The 18,514-nt window shown below is 36.9% G+C and overlaps 1 protein-coding gene and 1 long non-coding RNA gene across 2 annotated transcripts in view; one reads left to right on the forward strand and one right to left on the reverse strand.

The window, feature by feature from the left end:
* LOC121384696 (armadillo-like helical domain-containing protein 3) overlaps positions 1-15,792 on the forward strand; it is a 67,346-nt gene extending 51,554 nt beyond the window's left edge. The window contains exons 26-27 of the mRNA XM_041515187.1: positions 2,641-2,757; positions 14,283-15,792. Of these exons, the coding sequence (XP_041371121.1) occupies positions 2,641-2,757; positions 14,283-14,375 (210 nt within the window). The 3' untranslated portion in view covers positions 14,376-15,792. The remainder of the gene's footprint in view (positions 1-2,640; positions 2,758-14,282) is intronic.
* Positions 340-1,136, reverse strand: LOC121384697. Its single transcript, XR_005959423.1, has 2 exons — positions 840-1,136; positions 340-521 (listed from the first exon to the last, which is right to left on the reverse strand). It is a non-coding gene; the product is annotated as an uncharacterized LOC121384697 (long non-coding RNA).
* Positions 15,793-18,514: the final 2,722 nt, after the last annotated feature.

The following is an 18,514-nucleotide window of genomic DNA, read 5'->3' on the forward strand; positions in this document are numbered from 1 at the left end:
AGAAGTACCTGTCTTTTTGTTAATAAGAAAATGAGTTTTGTGCTACTAAATGTACAAACACTATAGAATGACCAGAAACCTGCAAACTAATGAGTAATTTGATAATACACTGACACTGGTATACACAAATATGTAGTTAATTCTCATGTTTTTTGTCTCACACTTGAAGCGCCGCCCATTATGACTTCTTGAACTCCGGTGTACCGATGTATCAGAAATAACTACTATCCATTATCATCCAGTGAAACAGGGCTTGGGATCTGCTTGGGCATAATGGGTGGTGCTTCAGTTCTGTTCTCCTTCACCCCCCTCCGTACATAAAACAAAATGACAAGTAAATGGCATACTGTGTGGTACACATACTGAGATACATGTACCACAGTTTATTCCATATTAAAAATGACATACTCAGAAGTCTGAAATCCACACACTTTTACAACGTAAACCTCCAAACGAATTATAATGGGTTGTTACCCCTCCAGTGGCATTTCACCTTCAGCATATTCTCACGGTTCGCCAACCTATAAAAAGACAACACAAATTTAATGTGAGATATACTTTCAAAACTGTAAATTGCGTGCACCACAACTGAGATGATAAAAAACACATTGCCACCTACTTATATAGTGCACTAACAGCGCCACCTACATTTTGTACCAAACACTATGCAAATGATCAACCTTTTTGTACTTTGACAAAGGAAAAAATAGTTACTTTCTAATTCATTCCTCAAATAAACGAAACATTATACACAGGTAGATGTCAAACAAAGCTATGTGAGAACTATAGTTGTCATGTCAGACAATGCAGTAACATTAAAAAAAAAAATTAAAAATTACCTGGTAGGTCCTGTATTGTCTCTTTTTAATTTATTTTTCATGGTGGATTTTCCTTTTAGCCAGAAAGCAATTTTAATGCAGGATTTTTTATAAAATTGCAATAGTCTTTATTGAAAATGAAAAAATACATATTGTCATATCCTGATATTTGACTGCAGCATGGCAAAAAATAAATGTGTCTGGTTGTAACTTTACTCCATAACCTTTAAACAAATATATCTCTCGTATCCATCCTCCAGCATATGTTTGAGGTTATGATGTTATTAACAATCGCCTGCTTAGAGAATGCCTGCAGCAGAAACTGTTTTCATCGTAACCTGCTTTTAGTGATGGTTATGTACGTGCAAATTGACAAGATATAATTTATCATCCCACTGATTAATAGCGCTGCACTGCTATCAGTAGATGGCCATTGTACTCCCGGGTGCTCAAATTGCATGCTAGGTATCATTATTGCCAGTCACTCCATGGTGTTGCATCCTATGATCGATGTTGCTTTGATGCCAGACTTGTTGATGATTTTGGAGGTTCTAGCAGCTTACAGCTGCAAGGGGTGGGGCATAGCCCAGTGGTAAAGTGCTTGCCTGATGAGAGGTCGGTCTAGGATCTAGGATCGATCCCCGTCGGTGGGTCCACTGGGCTATTTCTCATTCCAGCTAGTGCACCACGACTGGTATATCAAAGGCAGTGGTATCTGCTATCCTGTCTGTGAGATGGTACATATAAAAGATCCCTTGCTGCTAATAAAAAAAGAGTAGCCCATGAAGTGGTGGCAGCGGATTTTCCTCTCAATATTTGTGAGGCTCTTATCCATACATGTATGTCTGATGCCATATAACTGTAAATTAAATGTGTTGAGTGGGTCGTTAAATAACACATTTCCTTCCTTAAAGTTGCAATCTTGTCTCGTGGTATCACTATTTAGAGCAGTGGGATCTAGCTCAGTCACTAGTTTGCTCACCTCACGTTTTCTCCGACACCCCCCCCCCCCCATTCCAACCAGTGCCCCATGACTGGTATTTCAAGGCTGCTTGTCGACAGAGCATGAGCAATCAATCATCTGAGGAGCTTGCAGCATAGGATCAAATCACCTCAGTGGACTCATTCTCTGATTGGGTTTTTTCCCATTCTACCCAATACCTCATGACTGGGATATCAAAGGTCATGGTATGTGCTGTCATGTGGGAAAGTGCATATAGAAGATCCCTTGCTGTTAATGAAAACATGTAGTGGGTTTCCTCTGAAGACTTTGTATGAGAGTTATCAAATGTTTGAAATCCAATAGCTGATGATTAATTCATTAATGTGCTCTAGTGGTGTCCTTACACAAAACAAATTTTAAAATTATTATGAGTGCTAAATTAGAGAATAATTCATGTTTGTGTGACCTGAAATAGTGAGTATAGTAAAAGGATATTGAAGATGGGCTTGTTATTTTAAAAAAAAGAAAAAGAAAGTGAATACAATTAGTAACAATATTGATGGCTCACAACCAGAATTGATTATATTAACTTTTTGACAAAATGGGTATAGTTTAAGAAACATTTGTGAACATACATGTACATATGTACATGTAAGGGTGATGAAAAGCTATATAATTTCACTAAATAAATTAAATTTCTATTCTTTTAGATTTTTGAGATGTCTTAATTATAAAATTTATTTTCTGAAAACTATGATATTGGCTTTGACATGTTCTCTTTGTCAGTGCTGAAGGTTGCCACCTTAATCTATTTATTATCAGTGTGTGGATAATCTCTTCTAGACAGCATCAGGATGATATTTTGTGTTTTTATCATAGGTGCTGGAGGTGGTACGAGGAAACTACGACACACTGACGCTGAAACTGCAAGATAGTCTGGACCAGTACGAGCGGTACTCTGAGAAACCCACAGAATCTTCTTACTTCACACAGCTGGTATGTGTCTAATAATATACTCACACAGTGTAACAATATGAGCGGTACTTTAAGAAACTCACAGAATCTTCTTACTTCACACAGCTGGTATGTGTCTAATAATATACTCACACAGTGTAACAATATGAGCGGTACTCTAAGAAACTCACAGAATCTTCTTACTTCACACAGCTGGTATGTGTCTAATAATATACTCACACAGTGTAACAATATTACTTCACACAGCTGGTATGTGTCTAATAATATACTCACACGGTGTAACAATATTACTTCACACAGCTGGTATGTGTCTAATAATATACTCACACGGTGTAACAATATTACTTCACACAGCTGGTATGTGTCTAATAATATACTCACACGGTGTAACAATATTACTTCACACAGCTGGTATGTGTCTAATAATATACTTACACGGTGTAACAATATTACTTCACACAGCTGGTATGTGTCTAATAATATACTCACACAGTGTAACAATACAAGCTACACTGAGAAACCCACAGAATCTTCTTGACACTGGTTTGTGTTTATGTTATCAGTAATATCACATGTACAATTTATTCATTCATTGCTGGGGTGTTGTTAAACATTTCTTCTTTCCTTCCTTCATTCCTTCCTTTCTTCATTCCTTCATTTCTGCCTGCCTTCCTTCATTCCTTCCTTCCTGCCTTCCTTCCTTCCTTCATTTTAACTTTTTCTCCATGCTTATATCCAATTAAGATCTCTATCTGTGCTGTCTAAGATAGTAAACAAAAGTTTAGTTGTTAGTGGTGATAGTGAGAAAGAAGTTGGTGTATGGTTGTTTGTTAGTGGTATTAGTGAGAGAGAAGTTGGTGTATGGTTGGTTGTTAGTGGTATTAGTGAGAGAGAAGTTGGTGTATGGTTGGTTGTTAGTGGTATTAGTGAGAAAGAAGTTGGTGTATGGTTGGTTGTTAGTGGTATTAGTGAGAGAGAAGTTGGTGTATGGTTGGTTGTTAGTGGTATTAGTGAGAGAGAAGTTGGTGTATGGTTGGTTGTTAGTGGTATTAGTGAGAAAGAAGTTGGTGTATGGTTGGTTGTTAGTGGTATTAGTGAGAGAGAAGTTGGTGTATGGTTGGTTGGTTGTTAGTGGTATTAGTGAGAAAGAAGTTGGTGTATGGATGGTTGTTAGTGGTATTAGTGAGAGAGAAGTTGGTGAATGGTTGGTTGTTAGTGGTATTAGTGAGAAAGAAGTTGGTGTTTGGTTGGTTGTTAGTGGTATTAGTGAGAGAGAAGTTGGTGTATGGTTGGTTGTTAGTGGTGATAGTGAGAGAGATGTTGGTGAATTGTTGGTTGTTAGTGGTGATAGTGAGAAAGAAGTTGGGGTATGGTTGGTTGTTAGTGGTGATAGTGAGAAAGAAGTTGGTGTATGGTTGGTTGTTAGTGGTATTAGTGAGAGAAGTTGGTGTATGGTTGGTTGTTAGTGGTGATAGTGAGAAAGAAGTTGGTGTATGATTGGTTGTTAGTGGTGATAGTGAGAAAGAAGTTGGTATATGGTTGGTTGTGAATGATATTAGTGAGAAAGAAGTTGGTGTATGGTTGGTTGTTAGTGGTGATAGTGAGAAAGAAGTTGGTGTATGGTTGTTCGTTAGTGGTATTAGTGAGAGAGAAGTTGGTGTATGGTTGGTTGTTAGTGGTGATAGTAAGAGAGATGTTGGTGAATTGTTGGTTGTTACTGGTGATAGTGAGAGAGAATTTATTTGGTGTATGGTTGGTTGTTGGTGTGATAGTGAGAGAGATGTTGGTCAATGGTTGGTTGCTAGTGGTGATAGTAAGAGATGTTGGTCAATGGTTGTTTGTTAGTGGTGATAGTGAGAGAGATGTTGGTCAATGGTTGGTTGTTAGTGGTGATAGTGAGAGAGATGTTGGTGAATGGTTGGTTGTTAGTGGTGATAGTGAGAGATATGTTGGTGAATGGTTGTTTGTTAGTGGTGATAGTGAGAGAGATGTTGGTGAATGGTTGGTTGTTAGTGGTGATAGTGAGAAAGAAGTTTGTGTATAGTTGGTTGTTAGTGGGATTAGTGAGAGAGAAGTTGGTGTATGGTTAGTTGTTGGTGGTGATAGTGAGACAGAATTTGGTGTATGGTTGGTTGTTAGTGTGATAGTGAGAGAGAAGTTGGTGAATGGTTGGTTGTTACTGGTGATAGTGAGAGAGAATTTGGTGGACAAATGGTGGGTTGTTAGTTGTGATAGTGAGAGAAATTAGTGGGCAAATGGTGGGTTGTTAGTGGTGATAGTGGGAGAGAAATTAGTGGGCAAATGGTGGGTTGTTAGTGGTGAGTTATTAGTGGTGATAGTGAGAGAGAAGCTGGTGGACAAATGGTTGGATTTTAGTGGTGATAGTGAGAGAGACGTTGGTGAACAAATGGTTGGATTTTAGTGGTGATAGTGAGAGAGAAGTTGGCGAACAAATGGTTGGATGTTAGTTGTGATAGTGAGAGAAGTTGGTGAACAAATGGTTGGATGTTAGTGGTGATAGTGAGAGAAAAGTCGGTGGACAAATGGTTGGATCTTTGTGGTGATAGTGAGAGAGAAGTTTGTGGACAAATGGTTGGTTGTTAGTGGTGATAGTGAGAGAAGTTTGGTGGACAAATGGTTGGATGTTAGTGGTGAAAGTGAGAGAGAAGTTTGGTGGACAAATGGTTGGTTGTTAGTGGGGATAGTGAGAGAAAAGTTGTGTACTGGTCTTATACCTCTTTTGAGGTGTTAAAACTTATTCTGAGTAAGAGACAGTGTTGAATATGAATGTCAAATGTTAGGTTTGTTTTGTTTAACTACACCACTAAATCATATTGATTTTTTTTTAACCAACATCTATTAGATGCCAAACATTTGCTAATTCTGATACATAGTCTTCAGAGGAAACCTGCTAGATTTTTCCATTGGCAATGAGGCATCTTTTATATGTACATGTACTTACCCACAGACAGGAGCACATACTACAGCTTTTAGTATACCAGTCCTGGGGCATTGCTTGTGATGGTGGGGAAAAAACCTATGTTTCAGTGCTACAACCAAATTGCCTTACGGTGAGTGTTCTAGCGACTGAATTAGCAAAGACAGTACCTATCAACCTTGACGCAAATGGCTTAACTAGTTTGCCACTTGTTGCAGCTTTTCATGAACAGAAATGATATCTCTCGGGACATAATGGTGATAGAAAATGGACGTTTGTTTAATATCTCATAAATATGTAAATAGATATATGAGTTGAACCAACTGGCACCAGTCATTTACTGTGTTTGTCTTGATGAAGTCAAGAGGCGAGATGTGGGTATTACCTTTCTGGTGTTAAGTTTTACATTTACATGAAGCTCCAACATCAAGTTTCTAGGCTTAACTCCATTTCTCACAATCTGTAAGTCCAAGATCAATCTCATTTGGTGTATAGTTTCATCTATGAATGTTCACCTTATTCCATGTTAAAAAAATATAAATAGAATTTACCGTTTTACCAGTGTGTGTTTTGGTATAGAAAAAAAAGAAAGAAAGAAATGTTTTATTTAATGACGCACTCAACACATTTTATTTACGGTTATATGGCGTCAGACATATGGTTAAGGACCACACAGATTTTGAGAGGAAACCCACTGTCGCCACTACATGGGCTACCCTTTCCGATTAGCAGCAAGGGATCTTTTATTTGCGCTTCCCACAGGCAGGATAGCACAAACCATGGCCTTTGTTGAACCAGTTATGGATCACTGGTCTGTGCAAGTGGTTTACACCTACCCATTGAGCCTTGCGGAGCACTCACTCAGGGTTTGGAGTTGGTATCTGGATTAAAAATCCCATGCCTCGACTGGGATCCGAACCCAGTACCTACCAGCCTGTAGACCGATGGCCTAACCACGACGCCACTGAAGGCCGGTCCTGTGTTTTGGTATAGTCACTATCATACAGTAGGAATAAAAATTGTATTTATGCAATTTTAATAATCTTTTTATCATATATTCTTAATTTGACTGTTTGTGGGTTTTTTTTAGTTTATACACACTTTCCCACAGACAGGACAGCACTTAAAATGGTCTTTTATACATCATTATAGAGCTTTGGTTAAAATGGACAAAAAATTCTTAGAATGGGTCCATCAAGTGGTTTTGATCCTGCGATCAAAGCACCTCGGTTGAATGCTCTATGGACTGAGCTACATGTAGATCCTGCCCTATCCAAACTAGAATAGACTGAGCTACATGTAGATCCTGCCTCTACCCAAACTAGAATGGATTGAGCTTCATGTAGATCCTGCCCTACCCAAACTAGAATGGACTGAGCTGAATGTAGATTCTGCCCTACCCAAACTAGAATGGACTGAGCTACATGTAGATCCTGCCCTACCCAAACTGGAATGGATTGAGCTACATGTAGATTCTGCCCTACTCAAACTAGAATCGATTGAGCTACATGTACACCCTGTCCTACCCAAACTGGAATAGACTGAGCTACATGTAGATCCTGCCCTACCCAAACTGGAATGGATTGAGCTACATGTAGATCCTGCCTACCCAAACTAGAATGGACTGAGCTACATGTAGGTTCTGCCCTACTCAAACTAGAATCGATTGAGCTACATGTACACCCTGCCCTACCCAAACTGGAATAGACTGAGCTACATGTAGATCCTGCCCTACCCAAACTAGAATGGACTGAGCTACATGTAGATCCTGGCCTACCCAAATTAGAATGCTTGTCTTTTAACACAGACAGAAATCTACATTATTTTGGCAAGTTTATATCAGTAAGGTTTAAGCATGCAGTCCTATATGCACTTGTTTCAATATAAGGTGGAGGGATGTAGGCCAGTGGTAAGGCACCTGCTTGATGTGTGGTTGGTCTGGGATCGATCCCCGTCAGTGGGTCCATCGGGCTATTTCTAGTTCCAGCCAGTGCACCATGACTGGTATATCAAAGGCCATGGTATGTGCTACCCTGTCTCTTTGATGGTGCATATAAAAGATCCCTTGCTACTAATTGAAAAGAATAGCCCATGAAGTGGCGACAGCCGGTTTTGTCTCTCAATATTGGTGTGGTCTGATTCCATATAACCGTAAATAAAATGTGTTGAGTGCATCGCTAAATCAAACATTTCTTTCCTTCCTTGTTTCAATATATATGCTATCATGTCTGTTGGATGGTGCATATAAAAGATCCCTTGTTATTCATGAAAAAATTTAGCAGGTTTCTTCTCTAAGACTATATGTATATGTCAAAATTACCAAATGTTTGACATCCAGTCATTGTGCTTTAGTGGTGTTAAACAAAACAAACTTCTTCTTTTTTGTTTCAATGTAGTGGCTGTCCAAACTAGACTGCATTAGCAAGAAATGTATATAATTCTTACACAGCTTTAGATGATAAAGTGTGTGCCAAAAATAAGCATGCCCAAAATAAGCAACTAAATTAAGTACAAACTTGCTAATCTTAAAACATTTCACCTCAAAATCAATGGAATGTTAAGCTGTAATTAGATTAAAATAGCTTGAAATGCAATTCTAAATATGTCCAACTCTTTATCAGCTATTATTAACATTACAGCACTAAAAACACCTTGGTGTGCTTAGAACAGACAGAAAGCCTGTTGTGCCCAAATTAGTGAGATCTATAAAGCCCTGTTTTACACATCTATTTTAAGTCAATTGATGAAAATGGCTGGCAATGTGGCGTGATTAGCTTTTTTATTATTAATAATGACTCAGTAGAAATTATTTGCTAATTTAGTCCACCAGGGGGTTTTGATCCTATGATCTTGGGCAACTGTGCTGGATCCCGCCCCAGGCCAGTATGTGAGATCAGTATGGTAAGATGATCTTGCAGCCAGTGACTGACAGATGCTGATTATAGATATCAGCTAACAAATGGCTTTTACTGTACGAGACCCCTCGTTACTCAAGTCATCTGGCCACAGCTAGGAGACGCACTCACTCACTAGTGATTCATTAATAGATATCGGTGGTGAAAAATCCATTTGGGCCTGCGCAAAGGTAGTGGTTATTGTGCAATTAATTACCGCCAGGAAATGCATCAGCTCCCATCTTGATTTCACATGGGATGCGTTTCGGAATGCGCGGTTTTCATGACATAACCATTCAGAAAACTATTAGGGCTATTGTCATTGCCTATTATAGAAGGTCATTGTTCACTGACCATCAGTGTGGTTAGATAGACACAGGTACATGCAGTGGACATCTTATGATGATTACAAATAAAATGTAATTGGTTAATGCAGTTTCAGTAAAAGGAAAAAATGCAAGTATATAAATTGTTAAATTATTATAAAAGCCATTATATCGTCATAAAACAAAATTCTTCAAAGAAAACAAAGGTAGTTCACATGACACTTATTATTAAATTATTACCAGTGTAGTTTGGCCCAAAAATGTGGACATCCAAAGCACTAATTTTATAAAGTTAAAAAAGTGTGTTTCTTTTAACGACACATAGATTGATTTATTAATCATCAGCTATTGGATGTCAGATATTTGGTAATTCTGATCTTTAGTCTTATTTAAAGAGGAAATGTGCTACATTTTTCCATTGGTAGCAAGGGATCTTTTATATGCACCATCCACAGACAGGATAGCACATACCATGGTGTTTGATAAACCATTTGTGGTGCACTGGCTGGAACGAGAAATAGCCCATTGGGCCCACCAAAGGAGATCAATCCCAGACCAACTGTGCAACAGGCGAATGCTTTACTACTGGGCTATGTCCCGCCCCCTGATTTTACAAGCATTTTTGTTTATTCCATTGTTTAAAAGTGTATGGTGGCATTACCACCCACACTCCAGCCAGTGCACCACAACTGGTATATCAAAGACCATAGTATGTATGTGCTATCCCAGGGCTCACCCTGCTTCAAAAATACCTGTAGCCAAAATATTAGCAAATGGAATTTTTATTAGCCATATTGAAAATGCTTTAGCCAAATTTGTTTTACGCAGTACTGTATAGAGTAATTACACTGGTCAACACAATTTTTCTTGCATAAGGTATTCCAATGGATTCTAGCTTACTTTTGTGTGCTGAATCCAAATCTGTCATTAGTTTTTACCTATCACATCAGATTTTAAAATTATGTTGCATTAAAGGATTGATAGATGCAGAAATGTTCACAGTAAAAGGTACCTAATTCAAGTACAATATTTAATCATTTATTGCACATAATTTTCTCACATATTCATACACATGAGTTTTGAGACTTTTCACAACATTCAAAATGCAGCAAGTATCCATATCCAGTAATTGAAAGGCACAGGTGTAATCGTATTACAACATAGTAAACTTCCTCTTTGTGGACGTACTTTTATAAACAGCATCTGGGACATCCCTCATCAAACTCCAGTAGTAATCTGTCATCATATGTGAGTCCCAACGACCTTGATAGCGTTCTTCCATCACTTTAAGGTCTTGATGGAACCGTTCGCCCTGTTCGTCGCTTACATCTCCAAGGTTATCTAGAAACTCGCTCAAGTGACTATGCAGGTAGTGCACCTTGATGCTCATTCTGCACCCCAATGCTTGCAGACTAAGGAGCAGTTCCTCCACAATCTCTTGGTAGTTGTCATCGTTCTTGTTCCCAAGAAAATTCTGCACCACATTAGTGAATGCATTCCACGCTCGAGCTTCGACTGCAGTCATTGTCGTAATGAAGTGTGTGCCCTTGAGTAATGTTCTGATGTGAGGTCCATCAAATATGCCTGCTTTTTTCTTTTCGGTGCTAAGACTCGGAAAGGTAGAACATATGTAGCTAAAGCAGTCTCCAGTGTGATCAAGAGCTTTCACAAACTGCTTCATTAGACCGAGCTTAATATGCAGTGGTGGAAGGATGATATTTTTCCGATCAACCAGTGGTTCATTAATGATGTTCTTGTCACCAGGTATCAGACTATTCCTTGCTGGCCATTCCTTTCTCACCCAGTGCTCATCATTAGCCCTACTGTCCCAGTAGCATAGGAAACAAGGATATTTGGTGTATCCTCCTTGTTGCCCCAAAAGGAAGTTAATCATTTTCAAATCCACACAGATCAACCATTCATGATCGTGGTACTTCAGTCGATCAAGTACAACTTTGATGTTTGCATACTCTTCCTTCAGGGTCACTGAGTATCCTATAGGGATGGATCCATAGATGTTCCTGTTGTGAAGTAAAACACATTTCAAACTTCTTTTTGAACTGTCAATAAAGAGACTCCACTCACGTGAATGATACGCAGGCAATCCCATAGCGAGAAGAAGCCCTTCAACATCATTGCAGTATACAAGCTGACCATCAGAATGGAAGTACTTCCTCATTTCTGCCTCTCTGTTGCGATAAAATGAAACACTTGTGCAAGGTTCGAGAAGGTTTTTCTCTTTCAGTCTGGAAGCCAATAACAAATAATTTGTTTTGGCAAATTCAAATCTCGGATCAGATCATTCAATTCAGGCTGACTAAACAGAGAAGGTTGATCAAGAGACGAATTCGATGGCCTGTACTCTGCATCTGCTTTTCCATCATCATCATCGGATAAAGATGTGGATGAAGTAGGTGCTTCCTCGTCAATCTCTGCGAGCTCGGTTAAAACAGGTACAGGTATTTCATCACAATGAGGAACTGGCCTTATAGCAGATGGTATGCTAGGGTATTTCATGTATTGCTTGTTTTTCTTATTGAATCCTTTGACATTTACAAGGCAGAAGTAGCAGTCATCTAGATGGTTTTTTGGTTCTCTCCAAACCATCGAACACCAAATTTGAGCTTAACATTCTTTCCTTGAGACCATGCTCTCAGAGTTTCGACACAAGTCGTGCATAATTTATGAGGGGCCCAGTTTTTGTCCTGGTCTCCAAGTGGTACTTTAAAGTAGGCACGGTACACTCTCTTGACGAATGTAGTGATGTTACGCCTTTGAGGTGCTAAAGTGAAGCATCCACAGATATAGCAGAAAATATCTGGGTCGTTACAGCACTTTCTTCTCTGTGAAGGTGTAGATATAGCTAGCTTCCAGTGTAAGGTACCAAGTACTGGTATAAACAACTACACTGAGTCAGCTGTGCCGCCCAGTGAGAATCGTAGTCACAGAAAGGTAGTCTTAACAGCTAATTAGGTAATCTTCACATCTGTAAATCATATAATAAAAACAAAAGAAAACAACATTAGAACACTATAACAAATAAATAAATAAATAAATAAATACTTAAATAAATAAATAAATAAATAAATAATAAAAACAACTTCACCACATGAACAAAGACTTGGAACATTGGTGAACAAAATATAATAAGGCCATAAATGAAGTAGTTTTGGGTAGAATAATCAAGCTTTTGCTGTTTTATCCCCCAAAAACTGCCGGACTGGATGGTCAACTTTCGTAAAACTCCATGAATATAGATCATACAGATAGCACAAAAACTTGATGTGATAGAGCAAATCTGAGCTCAGATTTGGATTCAGCAGCCCAAAATTAGCCTAAACCAGTTTACAAAGTCCATGCAAGAAAAAACAAAAATATTTTTGTAGACCAGTGTTATATATGAATATGAAAATGTATCTTTTTCAGCTAATTGTGTACAAACTGGAATAAATAGGAATAACAAAACCTCAATGGGGGTAGGGGCAGTTAATATATTACTTCGATTGTTCAGCAGGGGTGGGGTTGGGATGGGGTTATGCAATATCTTCAGAGTTTGAAGCCCGTACCCCATACACCCACCCCCACTTCTAAGGCCTATGACATTAAATTAACAAACATACAAAAATATGGGGGTGGGTTCGAAGTTTATGGATGGTTTTTTTTTTTCTCTTTCTTCCTTTTTTCGCAAATAAAAATTAGAGAGCTTTTTTTTTTTTTTTATAGAGCTCATTATTTCTTTAAATGGCAATCTTTATGTTAATTTGAATTGCTTTTTTTTTTTTTTTTTAAGTGACCCATCAATTCGCCACCCCAAACAATTTCATAATTTGTGCCATGTTGTTGCGGTTGATTTCAGTGTCATGTTAGATTTCTGCTTACAAAATACCCCGGCTAAGAATGCCAACTTCACAGTATACTCCATTTATTAAAAAAAAAACAAAAAAACTTTAATAAAATTAAAATTTACGGTCTTTTTAAAATCCAGCTAACTTATTAAATGTCACCTCACAGTCTTACAAATTTATATCTAAAATTATCTAACAAATATGATTATTGTAAACTAGTTTTATTCAGTGTACATTTAACTGCAATTTGTATAATTTAAATACTGCATGTTCGTTTCCAGCGATCGCAATCTGCATGCGTGCTCTCGACCATGGGTACAAAATTAACAAAGATAAAGGAATAAACAAAAACAGCAGTTAGGTATTCATTGATGCAAATAACTGTTGTTTTTCTTCAAATTTACATCAAGATTTACTTTTGCGTAATCATATTGTTTAATGTGTCAGCTGACTCTGAAGCGTGACGTATATTCCACTGAGAACTGTCCTCAGTTCAGCCAACGAACGTTCTTCCTAACTATTTGATTGGTGTTCATCGTATCCATTTGGTTTAACGTGAAACGCACAAACCAGTCTAGCAAACGTTTTGTTTTCACTCGGTCTGGCTGAACTCGGCCCTTGAGATGGCCTACATGTCTTTCGGCCCTGAACTGGCATGTTCAAATTGACATGCATTGTCTGTCTGTTTTTATTACTTTGGTTCAAAGATTTTACAAAGTAAAAATAACAAGTTCCAGATCTTCCAGACATTGCTGTCATACATGCTGAATGCATGCCGTTAAAATTAATAACCGTGATTATTGAAATAAGCAAACAACATAAGGCCTACGCTGTATTCTGCTAATTTGGCTACCGACAGCGCGAGCCCTGCTATCCTGTCTGTAGAATGGTGCATATAAAAGATTATATGTCAAAATTACCAAATGTTTGACATCCAATAGCCGATGATTAATAAAACAATGTACTCTAGTGGTGTCGTTAAACAAACCACACATTTGCACACCCCATCTCCAATAGCTAATGATTAATAAATCAGTGTGCTCTTGTGATGTCATGCATTAAACAAAACAAACTTTACCACCCACACATGCACACACCCTATACTTGGATTGTGCAAGTCAGTAATTATCCTAATTGAATACACTATGTACTGGAAATAACCCAGCATTCCTATTCCATGTGTGTCGATTTTGGTGTCCCACAGGCATGGTGGGGGCACGTAATGCTGAAAACTAACACATCAGAAATCATTTATATAGTTATCAATAGCAGTGATTTCATATTAGCCTGGTTTATGTGTCTGTTTTCTATTTGCTGTTCCCGCAGAGGGACAAAAAACCACACACATGGAAAACAGCCATGAGAACCCAACCCTACCTAAAAAAAAAGGACTGACATTAGTTTCTTTTAGATTATTTTTTAAATAATTTTTAGATTTAAAAAAATTTAGTATATAGGTTCATGCAGACATTTTATCTGCATAAGAAGTATATTATTAAATAAACTTACTATTGGTTTGTACGCTGTAATTTTTTTTTATCAGGTGAGGTCGATCATCTTTGATGTAAGGAAGTCGGTCTCCAATCTGTCAGTCCAACATCAGGATGCCCTGCAGGAGCTGGCCACCATCTCCTAGCAGACGACACTTGGCACACAAAGAGTTAACCATCTTTAGCAGACGACACTTGGCACACAAAGAGTTAACCATCTTCTAGCAGACGACACTTGGCACACAAAGAGTTAACCATCTTCTAGCAGAAGACACTTGGCACACAAAGAGTTAACCATCTTCTAGCAGATGACACTTGGCACACAAAGAGTTAACCATCTCCTAGCAGACGACACTTGGCACACAAAGAGTTAACCATCTAGCAGACGACACTTGGCCCACAAAGAGTTAACCATCTTCTAGCAGACGACACTCGTCACACAAAGAGTTAACCATCTTCTAGCAGACAACACTCAGCACACAAAGAGTTAACCATCGCCTAGCAGACGACACTTGGCACACAAAGAGTTACCCATCTCCTAGCAGACAACACTTGGCACACAAAGAGTTAACCATCGCCTAGCAGACGACACTTGGCACACGACACTTGGCACACAAAGAGTTAACCATCTTCTAGAAGACGACACTTGGAACACAAGAGTTAACCCTCTCCTAGTAGATGACACTTGGCACACAAAGAGTTAACCCTCTCCTAGCAGACAACACTTAGCACACAAAGAGTTAGCCATCTTTCTTTTACCATCGTGCTGCTACATTTCTCTGGTGGTGAAGTTAACACTATTCTGTGCTTCTGTGAATCCCAGATTTCTCAAGTGGTGAAGTTAGCATGATTCTGTTTTCTGTGAATCTCAGATTTGGGTTGTGAGTATAATAGGGATAGGGAACTTTATTAACATGCCAATAACCTAATTAGGTTCAGGCAAGGAAGTATAATATTATGAGATGGAATCCAAATATTTCGTTATTTAACGATACCGGCAGTATCTTTTAAAACAAAGTCGGCAAATTCAAAGCCTGTTGTCTTCACAGAGAATGTTTTTTGAGAATCTCTCCTTCAACTACTGATATTCTTCCAACCTTCCAAAAACCAGATGAAAAGATTGGGATTTTTTTTATTAGGCTGGGTGTGTGTGTCATGGTAAGAGGAGGGGAGTCCATCTTCTTTTTTTCTTTTGTATATGGAGATTGTAAATAAATAAACTTCAAAAATATTAAAATAAATAACACTGTAAGAAAATATCAAAAAATTACATGTACTGTGTTGTACTTTGTGATGTTTGTGTGGTCAATATACATTGTATAATGTGTTAATTACAGTATAATTCCTTTGTTATTTTATTACTTTGACAAACTCAGATGGTGTGATACCACTCTAAACCAGACACACACTGTACAAAGTAAAACATCTGGCTTTAAGGGGGTATCCAGTTTAAAGAGGTTATTTTATTGTCTATTTTTTAAGAGTATTTCACCATTTCAACGTCACAGACTATTATTTCACTCTGTTGTAACTTTATCTAGATGTGTTACCGGTTTGTAGATTAACCAAACTAAGTGTCCATTTTCACAGGTTGAAACTAGGGTGTGCAACTTTAATTCCATAGAATTCTTGTTATTAAATATATTTTACATACAATATAAATTGTTTTAGAAGAACCTATTTATCAGTAATTGAATTTTTATTTTAAAAAACAAAATAAGGGAAAACATCCATAAATCATTTATGGGTTTTTTAGATATACATGTATGTGGGTTTTTTGTTGAAGTAATTATGATGCATTTGTGTCTTCCAGCTGTTTTTGGAAAGGCTTCTTGTGTGGTTATTGAAAATACTGGGGTTTGAGAATCAATAATAATTCTCAAATGATAGCTAAAATTTTATGTAATAGGTTGTTAAATGTTTTTGAATGTAAGAAAGGTATTTTGATACGATTCCACATGTATAGGAATATATAGTACAAATACAGCAACACTTACTATAAATAGAAAACTTTTTAACAAAAATCAAAAATTGGTGGTAGGTTTCAGAATCGGGGTATTTTGCATTTATTAAAAATGCTACACTGCATGCATATGCATGTTATAGTGTACCTTCTTATATATTGGGGGTTTTAATATAAATATGAAAAATCTGTTTTTAACTGTTTGAACATTGTTAATTGTTAAAAATCTTAATATATTGAAATAGTTTGTTACCTTTTGAAAAGTGTTTATTGTTTTTGTTAATCACATGTCCTGATTCATAGTAAATCATTATAAACTATACACAGAGTAAATCATTATAAACTATACACAGAGTAAATCATTATAAACTATACACCTGGAAATACACCTAGTTTTGGCCGAGTGGCTTTTTGTGGATACAAAACACTGAAATTAAGTACTGTATATACAGAAGATATTGAAAAAGATTAGCAGCAGTTTGAAGTGACACTGTCATTATTCTTGTATCAGTATTTAATTTATTCTAGAGGAGAAGACAGAAATCGTAAATATGTATGAAAATGTATGAGAATTACCTATGGAGCTGGAATCACACAGATGTACATCTCATTAGTAATTTATTATACCATCTTGTAAATACCCAGTAAATATAGAATTTATAAAAACTCTCAGTATCACATTTAAACTCCACCGGTACAGACAATTACTTCTAGATGCTTTCTGGCTGCAGTAGAATTGAGGTGGTGCTTAACTAATTTCCAGGTGTACAATGTATATAACGAGTAACTCATGACAGATTAACATTGAGTTGATCCACATTAGTAATAGCTATATAATGGTTTCAGAGCAATATTCATATTCCCTCTCCATCTAATGTAGAATTAGAATGACAAGGTGTATATAGAAAATACTACATGAGCAGTCGTTGGATACTGTTTATCTTGCAATGAATTGTAAGATAAATGGTATCTAAGGGACACAAATGTACATGTAGTATTCTATTTCTTACATATCTTCAGAAAACAGTTTTAAAATAAATTTAAACACCTTTTCCAACTAAAACCTTGTTTTGGCTTCGTACACAATAAGTATAATATATCTCACCGTAATTCACTTGAAATCCATATTTCGTAAAAGGTACAATTTTTTAATCACAAGCTTTTCTTCAAACACATTCAGGTGCATTAGTAATGTTTAAACAAAAATATTTCAATAGCAATTTTGCACTGGAATTTTTCCATTGTTCTGAAAATGGAAACGCCATGTACTTGGTTTATGGATATTGTAAGGAGATGCAAAGTGACGTCACTGGAATAGTGATGTCATTCAAATTCATAATTAGCTATATTATTACAATGCTTCGCCACATTAAAATAAAAGCTGGTCTACTCACCTTGACTCATGTCAAAATTCTATAACACGCAGACAACATTGTTTACAGGTCGGTATTTTTTTCATAATTCGGCACAAGATATTAAATATAAGTTTTAAAAGATGAAATAAATAAAAAAAAGTCCCTTTTGTCAAATATATCATATCAAAAAATTACTATTGGATATGCTATATTTATTGTGCACAAAGCCGAAACAAGGGTCTGAAAAGTGACTGTCATCGACCATGGTAGTGAATGAAATGTTGTCTCTCTCAAATACTATATGTTCTGTTATTTGTTTCATCAGTATATTTATTATTATGAGAAATTCCTCTACATTGATGTAAACACTTATTTCTACTGCAGGAATTATTTTCTCATTGATTCATTCTGGACTCGTCGGTTGTAATAACAAATGAACCAAATGTCTTATAAATGCAGGATATAAGTTTTGTTTTTTCAACTGATGTCATAAAATGTGTATTTGTGAGAGTGTGATTATTTATTATCTGAACTTTGATGTGCATATAGACTTCTTCTTCTTTTTAATTTGAAGCATAAATGAACTGATTTTCCATTTCATTGTACGAGATCTCAAAGATGGTATTCTTATTAAAGAAATCCATCATTTCTGTTTATTACCAATATTGTTTTTATAAAGTAAAAAAAGGAGATGTATTACATTTCTGACGGGGGCGACATCAACTTGTGTGTTAAAGCTATAAGTCCTAGGTCAATCAAACTTGGTTTATAGTAGCATCTTTTAATTCTGCCTGAAGGAATTTTCTTTGGGCTATTTCTCGTTCCAGCCAGTGCATCACAACTGGTATATCAAAGGCTGTGGTACATGTATGTACTATCCTTTCCTGAAGGAATTTTCTTTGGGCTATTTCTCGTTCCAGCCAGTGCATCACAACTGGTATATCAAAGGCTGTGGTACATGTGTGTA

This window comes from Gigantopelta aegis, chromosome 10 (assembly GCF_016097555.1).
Source record: "Gigantopelta aegis isolate Gae_Host chromosome 10, Gae_host_genome, whole genome shotgun sequence".
Lineage (NCBI taxonomy): Eukaryota > Metazoa > Mollusca > Gastropoda > Neomphalida > Peltospiridae > Gigantopelta > Gigantopelta aegis.